Below are 11011 nucleotides of genomic sequence, written 5' to 3'. Positions count from 1 at the left end.
ACCCTTGCCATTCAAAACAAAATTTTTTTTTGGGGGGGGGAGGTCACACCCAGCGATGCTCAGGGCTGACTCCTCCTGGCTCTGTGCTCAAGAATCACTCCTGGCGGTGCTTGGACCCTATGGGATGCTGGGGATTGAACCCGGTCGGCCACATGCAAGGCAAACACCTTCTCCACTGTACTATCTATCATTCTTGCCCCAGAATATTTTTTTTTTTTTTTTGCTTTTTGGGTCCCACCTGGTGATGCACAAGGGTTATTCCTGGCTCTGCACTCAGGAATTACTCCTGGCGGTGCTCAGGGGACCCTATGGGATGCTGGGAATCGAACCCAGGTCGGCTGCGTGCAAGGCAAACGCCCTCCCCGCTGTGCTATTGCTCCAGCCCCAGAATTTTTTTTTTTTTTGGGTTTTGGGCTCACACCTGGTGATGCTCAGGGGCTGACTCTGGGCTCAGTGCTCAGGAGTGACTCCTGGTGGTGCTTCAGGGACCCTACAGGATGCCGGGATCAAATCAAGGCGGGCTTGAGCAAGGTCAGCGCCGGCACCCTCAGACCCAACAAGATGTAGTTACTCACCCCGCCCCTTGGTAGCTGTGACGACAATGGTCACACACTTGGCTGGCTGAGTCCGCAGGGGTGTGGGGGAGCCCACACCCTCCTGCCGTGCTCTCAGGCTGCATTCCTGGCACTCGCCCACCTGCCTCTGCTTCCTCAAGGCCCGAGTGTCAGCTGTGTCGCTCTCATCTCAGCTCCCAGAGCTTGCCGTGGTGCTGAAACTAAAATCTCAAAAATCATTTTTTTTGGGGGGGTCACACCCGGTGATGTACAGGGGTTACTCCTGGCTCATGCACTCAGGAATCACTCCTGGCGGCGCTCAGGGGACCCTATGGGATGTTGGGAATCGAACCCGGGTCGGCCGCATGCAAGGCAAACACCCTACCCGCTCTGCTATCGCTCCGGCCCCTCAAAAATCACTTTTGTACGTTAAAAAATTTTTTTTTTTTTGCTTTTTTGGGTCACACCCAGCGATGCTCAGGGGTTACTCCTGGCTTTGCACTCAGGAATTGCTCCTGGCAGTGCTTGGGGGACCATATGGGATGCTGGGGATCGAACCCGGGTCGGCCTCGTGCAAGGCAAACGCCCTACCGGCTGTGCTATCGCTCCGGCCCCGCCCCCAATTTTTTTTTGAATAAGAAATGGTAAACTTTTTTTTTGTTTTTTGGTTTTTGGGTCCCACCCGGCGATGCTCAGGACTGTGTCCTGGCTCTGCACTCAGGAATTACTCCTGGCGGTGCTCAGGGGACCCTATGGGATGCTGGGAATCAAACCTGGGTCAGCCACGTGCAAGGCAAACGCCCTACCCGCTGTGCTGTCGCTCCAGCCCCCCATTTCATTTTTATTTAAGGGCACAGGCGACACCTCCTGCACCCTATCTGCTTTTATTTTTATTTTTTCGGTTTTTGGGTCCCACCCGGCGATGCTCAGAGATTACTCCTGGCTCTGCACTCAGGAATCACTCCTGACGGTGCTTCGGAGGACCTATGGGATGCCAGGGATCGAACCCGGGTTGGCCTTGTGGAAGGTAAACACCCTCCCCGCTGTGCTATTGCTCTGGCCCCACCGTTTCGTTTCTAACCAACATAATTGTGACTGGCTTGACTTCCGGGTTCTGCTTTCTTAGTGAAAGTCAGTAAAATTGCTCAGGATGAATTAGGAGAAACAGATCGATGAGCCATCAAGATCAGACAGTATACAGAGCGTACAAACCAAGAACGTAAATTTATTTAAATTACTAAAATAGCTTTGAAAAGGTATTTCTAGAGAGATGAGAAGTTATAATTCTTTTTTTTTTCTGAAAGATATAACATCAATTATTTTAAAATTATTTTGGTCTTATTTTGGCCAATGAAACATTTAATAAAAACATTTCTCCAAAGATAATGTCCATAATATATAAAATAAATCTTCGAAATTCTTTTTTAGAATCCTCTGGAAATAAGACCAGGAACCAAGTACAATCCAGGCGCTAAGTTTGCAAACACGGGAAATTCCCTATTTTACCGTCAGCTCTGGAACCATCAAAACGACAAAGGGTGAACCCTCGGACTGGCTCTAGTCCTCTGAAAACAGTATTTCCGCTAAGAAATTTGCTGATAACTTAAAAAAAAAAAGCAATGTGACTTGGGAATTCGAAGGTTCTAGGAAATCCAATGCAGAGCAGAGATGGATGAATCCTATCAAAACAGACTCTTTTTTTTTTTCTTTTTTGGGTCACAGCCGGTGATGCACAGGGGTTCCTCCTGGCTCTGCACTCAGGAATCACCCCTGGCAGTGCTCAAAGAACCATATGGGATGCTAGGATTCGAACCCGGGTCGGCCGCGTGCAAGGCAAACGCCCTCCCCGCTGTGCTATGGCTCCAGCCCCAACCCACAGAACATTTTAACACGAAGCCCATGGGGCGGTGAGGGAGCTTGAGGCACTCAAATCAAATGGCACTCGGCGTCCTTGGCCAACCTGTGTGCCCCTTGGGAGAGCATCGTGAAGGGGTTACTGAGAGAACAGGTGGGCACGGAACACATAAAACTCTTTTTTATGTTCTGGTTACATGTAGGGTCTGCAGTTGCCTAAATCACAGTTTTTTTCACTCACAACAACAACTTTGGGGTCCAGACGCGAGAAACTGCTCAGGATTTACCGGGGGGTCAGCATCCAAGGGCAAGGACGAAGAATGCTCCTGAAACGCTCCCCCTCCGAGGGAGGGGGGCCCCCGTTACTTAAAAAGCAAAGAGCACATGAGAAGCAAATTTCGGAAGTGGCTCCATCCACTTGGTTTCCTGATCTGTGCGTGCATGTGTGGGTGCTCACCCCGCAGTGCTCAGGGGTTATTCCTGCCTCGGTGCTCGGGCGTGAGTCTGAGCGGTGTCGGGGGGTGGTGGAGGGGGAAGCCGATGCATTGTGGGGGGGATCTGCACCGGAGTTGGCGGCATGCAAGGCCAGCACCTTCCCCAAGGTCTGGTTTGACTGCACATTCTGGGGTGACAAATACTCCTGTCATCCACTTTCACAGGTTCCTCCTTTATCTAGGGCTCCAACCACAAAGCAGGGGGAAAAGCAAAGACCCGAGACACCCCCCAGAGACCACCCTTACTGCAGCCCCCGGACGGGACACGCCGTCGTGCCTGAGTGCAGGTGACACGGGTCGCTGCCTACAGCAGGCGAAGGACAGACGCCGGTGACCAACGAAAAATCAAACAGGAAGCTGGGACGCAGCCAAGGAAGGACCCTGAGGTCCAGACCCACCCGGGGAGGTTTGGGGGGGGGGGTCCCCCTGGCCGTGTTGGGGGGGGGGAAATCGCACAAAAGAGGCCACACACAGGATGGGCCACGTGTCATCGTGTTGGAAAGAAACCGGTTCTTTCCGCTGCCCGTCCTCAGACCCGGGGCCGGTCACAAGCAGCTGCCGTGCTCCTGGGCGTGCTCGGGCTGCACGGGCAGGACCAGGTGCGAGATGCGGCTCCAGAGCCCGCTCAGCTTGTCGGCGTCCATGCGGTCGTGGGCGCTGGGCGCGCCGGCGTCGATAAACTTGACCCGCAGGAAGTCGCGCACCTTCTCCTCCACGTGCTTGAGGTCGGGGCTGGCGCCCAGCGTCGTGTCCTCCAGCAGGACCGTGAGCACCAGCGCCACGTCCTTGAAGGCCGCGTGCTCGTGGTCGCAGTACTTGTAGAAGATGAGGGTGGCGCCGGCGGGCAGCGACTCGAACCGGTGCACCACGGCCGCCGCCCGGCCACCCTCGAAGCCCCGGCTCAGCTCCAGGTCCACCTGCAGCTTGGCCGCACCGCTGTCCCGCGCCGCCAGCCCCGCGCCGTCGATGCGGATGGCCGGGGCGCGGCGGGCCAGAGCAGCGGCGTAGGCGTCGGCCAGGTGCTCGCCCAGGCAGCGCAGTGCGTCCTCGGCATCGCGGGCGGCGGTCAGCAGCAGGATGGCCGGCTGCGGGCGCGGCCGGGAGCCGTTGAGGTGCTTCTCCAGCAGGGCCCCGCCGCGCCGCCACAGCGCCTCGTCCTGCCCGCGGTAGCGCCGCCGCAGCTGCTGCATCTGGTGCTGGAACTCGTGCACGGCCGGGCTGTCCACCTCCGGGGTCGGCAGGAGCCACCACGCGCACAGGGCGGCGCTGGCCACCAGCAGCAGCGCCCAGCACCAAGGGCCCAGCCAGGACGACTCTTTGGGCGGCCAGAATGGCTCTTTGGACAGGCCGGATGTTTCTGTTCGGGAGGAGAAGGGCAGGACGCAATGGTCATCAGACACAAGGGTCAGCGGCAGAGGCTTGGGAGAAACCAGCCCGCAGCTTTGGGAAGGCTCGGGAAACGGGGGAGGGGTCTAAAGGAGGGGGCGGGTCGTTGTTTTTCAAGAAGACCCTGGATTTCCAGTTATGCCCGGAAATGTGCCCTTCTGTGTGAAATGGCCCCAAAGCAGAGAATTAGAGGGAAAAGGTAGAATTTAAATCTAGGGAAAGACGCAACTTAAGTCAGAATCTCAAAAGCTGCAGGTAACCTCGGACCCTCCCGTGGCTGAACAGACCAGGTAAATCGGAGGCGGGTGGGTTAGGCTGGTGCCCACCCAAGCAGGGCTCAGGGCAGCCAGTTGCTTCCACAATCCAAAATAGCCGCCACAACCCCAGCCTGACTCCGTTGTCTCAGGACTGACCTCACCAAGATATAATCTGCTGAAAATTCGGGTATGCGGGTTTTGTGACTGAAATCTCCAGGCTTTCTCCAAGTTGGGAAGGGCTACCTCCCCCCACCTCCCTGTACTTCCGGAAGACTCGGCAGTCACATCCAGACCCCAAAGCTGTCACCCAACTAAAAGCTACTCCAGCCTTACCGTCCCAATAAAAATACCGAATGCCCTGAACAAACACCATGACCTCTTGGCACCCGTATTGCAAACCATAATGCACAAAAGGAAAAGGAGAGAGAGAGCAAGAAGGAAAGTGTCTCCCATAAAGGGAGGCTGGGGTGGGGGCTGGGGAAACAGGGGATATTGGTGGTGGGAAATGTGCCTCGGTGGAAGGCTGGGTGCTGGATCATTGTATGACTGAAACTCAATTATGAACAGCTGTGTAATGGTCTATCTCACAGATTTCCAGTTTAAAAACATTTTTTAAAAAAAGTAATGTGGAGTTCATGCCCAATTTAACCAGCTTAATTAATTGCTGAATAAATAGCAGTACTCCTACATTTAAAAAAAAAAGTCAGAAATGAGATCACTGGTAAGAGCCACATCATTATCACTGGAACCTGGATTGTTTGGGGACCACGCCTAGCAATACTCAAGGGTCCCTCCTGGTGGTGCTGGGGGGACCATAAGGGATGCAGGTGACCAAACCTGGGTCAGCCATGTATTGGGCCAGCGCTCTCCCCGTTGTCCTCTGGCTCAGGCCCTGACAATGGAGAGTCAGATCACACGGAAGGGAGGGCTGGATAGACGCAACCTTGTGGGGGACTCTGACCCGGAACCAATCCCGTGAGGTGACGCTCTGGGCTGGCTCTCTTGGGCCTTGCCAAGGTCTGCTCGGTTAACGTGCTTAACATCTTTGCTTAGTAACTTTGGCATTTGTTCCTTTAGCCCAGAGGCTGGTCCATCAGCCTGTCCATAGAGAATGTCCCAGTAGCCAAACACGTTCTCTGCTTTCCCTGGAAGCGTTTAAAATTTGTTCTTGGGGCTGGAGCAATAGCACAGCTGGGAGGGCGTCTGCCTTGCACTCGGCCGATCCGGGTTCGATTCCCAGCATCCCATAGGGTCCCCCGAGCACTGCCAGGAGTAATTCCTGAGTGCATGAGCCAGAAGTAACCCCTGTGCATCGCCAGGTATGAGCCAAAACAACAACAACAAAAAATCCGTTCTTGCTAGAATAGAGAGGGGATCACTGAGTCAGTGATGGTTGGCGGGATGCTCGGGACGGGAGATGTGTGCTGAGAGTAGATAAAGGACCCAACGTGACGGCCTCTCGGTGTCTGTATTGCAAACCATGATGCCCCAAAGCAGAGAGAGAGTGTGGGGGAGACTGTCTGCCATGGAGGCACGGGGAAGGTGGGATGGGGGATACTGGGGACATGGGTGGTGGGGAATGTGCCCTGGTGGGGGGATGGGGGTTCCATCATTGCATGGCTGACACTCAAACAGGAAAGTTTTGTAACTGCATCCCATGGTGATTCGATAAAAATTCACTGTCACTGTCATCCCGTTGCTCATCGATCTGTTCGAGCGGGCACCAGTAAATTCAAAAAAGAAAAAAAAATCTGCTCTTTGGACTGGCTTAAGCCACGAGACGTGGACACTGGAAGTGGGGTGTTGGGTCAGGGGTGTGGGCGCCTTGGGGGCGGAGACACTTACGTGGGGCGGGGCTCGGCAGGCGCTGATTCCTGAACTCTGGCTTCAGCAGGCTGTCGTCTGGGGGGGGGGGGGGGCAGAAAGGACGGTCATTTAGTGGCGCTCCGGCAGGGGCGGACAGGGCGGAGATGGGCCGGGAGCGAGGAAAGGCAGAAGAGCCACGGCCCGGGACAAGGCAGCCCTGCTCGCCCCAGCGCTGGGACAGCGGCATCCAAACGGATGTGCCTCACTGGCCCCCTGGGGGGGGAAAGGTCAACACAGACCACCTGGAAACTGCCCGTTAGACAGTCGCAGCCAAGGCACTGCAGCTCCCCGTGCACCCCCGCCCACTCCGCCCCCACCTCCGCTGCTGTTCTGGCGCCCCCTAGTGGGTGGACTCGCCCCTTTGGGAAACAGATTCAGAACAAGCACTGGCATATTAGCAGTACTGGTGTAGCACAGTCCTCCCTGGCCCAACCTTCGTTCATCGATTTGCTCGAGCGGGCACCAGTCACGTCTCCATGGTGAGACTTGTTGTGACTGTGTTTGGCATCTCGAATATGCCACGGGGAGCTTGCCAGGCTCTGCCGTGCAGGCGGGATCCCTTCGGTAGCTTGTCAGGCTCTCAAAGAGGGATGGAGGAATTGGACCCAGGTCGGTCTTGTGCAAGGTAAACGCCCTACTGGCATATTAGTACATTAATTTTTTTGTTTTTGCTTTTTGGGCCACACCCGGCGATGCTCAGAGCTGACTCCTGGCTCTGCACTCAGGGATTACTCCTGGCGGTGCTCAGGGGACTCTATGGGATGCTGGGAATCGAACCCGGGTCAGTCTCGTGCAAGGCAAACGCCCTCCCCACTGTGCTATTGCTCCAGCCCCACTATGTTAGTTTAAAGAGAAAAACTTGGAGCAGTTGAGCCAAGTTATTTAACAGAGCTGGCGAGCGGTTGGGGACAGAGTGAGAAAGAAGCATGTCAAGGAAGAAAGAAAAGTGTTTATACCATCCGAAAAACCGCCGGGCACCGAACTCTTGCTTCCCGAGGATACTGCAGGGGGAGAGATGAAGACAGCACGGGTTACGGATGTGGACATGGGCCAGGCGTTCTAGCATACTGTTTTAATTTGGGGAGGGTTTGGGGCCACACCTGGCGATACTCAGGGCTGACTCCCGGCTCTGCTCTCAGGAATTACTCCTGGCGGTGCTCGGGGGACCCTATGGGATGCCGGGGATCGAACCCAGGTCGGTCGACTGCCAGGCAAACGCCCTCCCCGCTGTGCTATCGCTCCAGCCCCTGAGTCTTCCTTAAGTACATCAAGTATTTACTCCAGTTCTTCTGACCATTACACGTTCCAGCTAGGTATTTTTAAGATGACATTGAAGAACCTGCCACCACTTTGCTTTTAGATCTGTGGTTGCAAAATAACAGATCTCAAAATATTTTCGCACACCCCTTCTGTGAGGTCTCTCCCCCTCGCCCGGTGGCAGTTTAGGAAATAAATTAAATAAACACCCCGGGCCAGAGAGATACAGCAGGGAGGGCGTCTGTCTCGGGAGCGAACTAGCCCGGCACCCCAGATGACCAGGAGCAAGTCCTGAGCACAGAGCCAGGGGTAGCCCTGAGCACGGCCAGGTGTGGCCCTAAAACGAAAAGCAAAAAAGGGAAAAGTGATTTCAGTTTTGGGTAATTCGTGTGGGGGTGAAACCGGGCAGCTGAGAACTACTCAATTCTGACCACTGCCATCTTACTGATAGAGAAACCGAGCCCCCCCTCTATTTTTTTGCTTTTGAGTCACACCCGGCGATGTTCAGGGGTTCCTCCTGGCTCATGCACTCAGGAATCACTCCTGGCGGTGCTCGGGAGACCCTATGGGATGCTGGGAATCGAACCCGGGTCGGCCGCGTGCAAGGCAAACGTCCTCCCCAGTGTGCTATTGCTCCAGCCTGAACCTGAGCCGTCTTCTTGAAAGACTGTACTAGCCAATCACTGTCCGTCGCCTAAAGAAGACACTGTGAGTTGCATTTTGATGTCCTCTATGGGCCTCTAAGAGTAAAAGGGAAGGTGCCTGCCATAGAGGCTGGGGGGCGGGGGGTGGGAAGGGGTTGGCGGGAGGGATGCTGGGAAAATTGGCGGTAGAGAGTGGACACTGGGAGTGAAGGGTGCTCCGTCACTGTATGACTGAAACATAATCACAAAATTTTGTAAATCTGTAACTGTATCTCACGGTGATTCATTAAAATGAAAAAACGAATTAAAAAAATAAATAAAGAATCTCTGATGGGGCTGTAGCAATTGCACAGCGGGGAGGGTGTTTGCCTTGAACATAACCAACCTGGGTTCGATCTCCAGCATCCCATAGGGACCCCCAAGAGCCACCAGGAGTGATTCCTGAGTGCAGAGCCAGGAGTCAGCCCTGAGCATCACTGGGTGTGACCCCCCCCAAGATAGTCAAAATAATAATAACAATAATAATTCTTTAAAAATAAAGAGTCCCTGGGGCTGGAGCAATAGCACAGCGGGTAGGGCATTTGCCTTGCACACGGCCGACCCGGGTTCGATTCCCAGCATCCCATATGGCTCCCTGGGCACGGCCAGGAGTAATTCCTGAGTGCAGAGCCAGGAATAACCCCTGTGTGTTGCTATGTGTGACCCAAAAAGCAAAATAAATAAATAAATAAATAAATAAATAAATAAAAATAAACCCTTGGGACCCACTGTGATTAGATGCTAAAAGGGAGCGAGCTTAAAGTCTCTGAAAGGCATAATTTTGTTTTTTTAGTAGAATCAAGATTTAAGGTCTGCACACAGCTAGAGAAATCAGGACATATGGTTCAATATATGACTGTTTCAACACATTGACTCGTGCCATGTAAATAGTTCTGGTATTCCATAAGTCGAGAGAGAGTATGAGGGAAATTGTCTACCATAGAGGCAGGGGGAGGGGTGTGACGGGAAGGCGGGATGGGGGGAGGGGAGAGGGATACTGAGGACATTGGTGGTGAAAAATGTATGCTGCTGGAGGGATAGGTGTTCGATCATTGTACGAATGAATAAAACGTGACTGAAACTCAAACATGAAAGTTTTGTAACTGTAACTCATGGTGACTCAATTACAAAATAATTCTAGTATTAATTCTGGTATTTAATATTTAAATACCTGTGCCATGAAATAGCCCTTGAACAGGAACTTAGTAGATTCCAGCCCTTATTTAAAACATGCAAAAAGAGGAGCTGGAGCGATAGCACAGCAGGTAAGGCATTTGCCTTGCACGCGGCTGACCCGGGTTCGATTCCCAGCATCCCATAAGGTCCCCTGAGCACTACCAGGAGTAGTTCCTGAGTCTAGAGCCAGGAATAACCCCTGTGCGTCGCCGGGTGTGACTCAAAAAGCAAAAAAAAAGCAAAAAAAAAAAAACATACAAAAAGAAAAAAAAAAACATACACAAGTGCTATAGGTGGTTGTTTCCGAGTGAGTAAACAGAGCTGGAGAGATACACAGCAGGTGGGGTGCCTGCTTACCCCCAACTACACATGGGGTCCCCGAGAACCACCAGGAGTGACCCCGAATACAGAGCCAGGAATAAGCCCTGAGCACTGCTGAGTGTGGCCCAAGAAACACTCCCCACTCTCTCTCTCTCTCTCGCTCTCTCTCTCTCTCCAAAATACATTGATTAAAAAAAAAATTATCTCTATTTTACACCAGCCCCCCCCAAACCACCCAACACGCTCCAAAATTCATTGATCTTCAAAAACAAAATTATCCATATTTTACCCCAGCCCATCTCTGCAGTACAAGATGCCAGAAATTACTCTGCTGGTGGAACTTAGCAGACATTCATTAATGAAATAAATGAAAACATCTAAGTGCTCACCTGGACACTGGAGTATTTTTATATGTTGGGTACCCAAGAAAAAAGACGCAAATAAACTTAAACTGATTTCTGTAACAGACTGATCACTTACTTGGCCTCCGTGATCTTATTCCTCCAATTTGTTCATTCCATTCCTGAGATGCTTTTGGATATCCTGAGCCTGAAACTAAAACGCAGAGAGATCATTTCACGGACTTTTAAAAACGAGCCTCATACTCTAAAGTCAGAAGGTAAATTCATGGGGCTGGAGCAATAGCACAGCAGGTAGGACGTTGGCCTTGCACGCGGCCGACCGGAGTTCGATCCCCGGCATCCCATAGGGTCCCCCAAGCACTGCCAGGAGTGATTCCTGAGGGCAGAGCTAGGAGAGTCAGCCTTGAGCATCGCCGGGTGGGACCCAAAAAGCAAAAAAAAAAAAAGAAGGTAAATTCACCAGAAAGATCAAATGGTGAGGGGGTGAAGTAATAAAATCATTTAGCTTCAAAGTACAAGTGAATATAAAAGGTCAGAGGAGACGACTATTTCCCACAGGCCAAGATGGACAAGAGAACATTTAATCACCTACCAGGCTTCTCTGTGTATAAGTCCTTTGTTCTGGTTCATATGAAAAAGACTGTGTATAATAATACTTAAGTTTGATGTCGAGGGCCGAAGTGATAGCACAGTGGGGAGGGTGTTGGCCTTGCACGCTGCCGACCCAAGTCTGATCCCCGCATCCCATAGGGTCCCCCAAGCACTGTAAGGAGTGATTCCTGAGTGCAGAGCTAGGAGAAA

The 11011-nt window shown here is 52.7% G+C and overlaps 1 protein-coding gene across 3 annotated transcripts in view; it reads right to left on the bottom strand.

Moving 5' to 3' along the window:
* Nucleotides 1-1759: 1759 nt before the first annotated feature.
* TOR1AIP1 (torsin 1A interacting protein 1) overlaps nucleotides 1760-11011 on the bottom strand; it is a 29068-nt gene continuing 19816 nt past the window's right edge. For 2 of the 3 annotated variants that reach the window (XM_055122677.1, XM_055122675.1), the window contains 4 exons: nucleotides 10329-10403; nucleotides 7368-7412; nucleotides 6391-6447; nucleotides 1760-4259 (listed from right to left, as the gene is read on the bottom strand). In XM_055122677.1, the coding sequence (XP_054978652.1) occupies nucleotides 3448-4259; nucleotides 6391-6447; nucleotides 7368-7412; nucleotides 10329-10403 (989 nt within the window). In that variant the 3' untranslated portion in view covers nucleotides 1760-3447. The remainder of the gene's footprint in view (nucleotides 4260-6390; nucleotides 6448-7367; nucleotides 7413-10328; nucleotides 10404-11011) is intronic. The other variant, XM_055122676.1, reaches the window with a different exon arrangement.

This window comes from Sorex araneus, chromosome X, assembly GCF_027595985.1.
Source record: "Sorex araneus isolate mSorAra2 chromosome X, mSorAra2.pri, whole genome shotgun sequence".
NCBI classification, from domain to species: Eukaryota; Metazoa; Chordata; class Mammalia; order Eulipotyphla; family Soricidae; genus Sorex; species Sorex araneus.
This window is presented reverse-complemented; position numbering and strand designations above follow the sequence as displayed.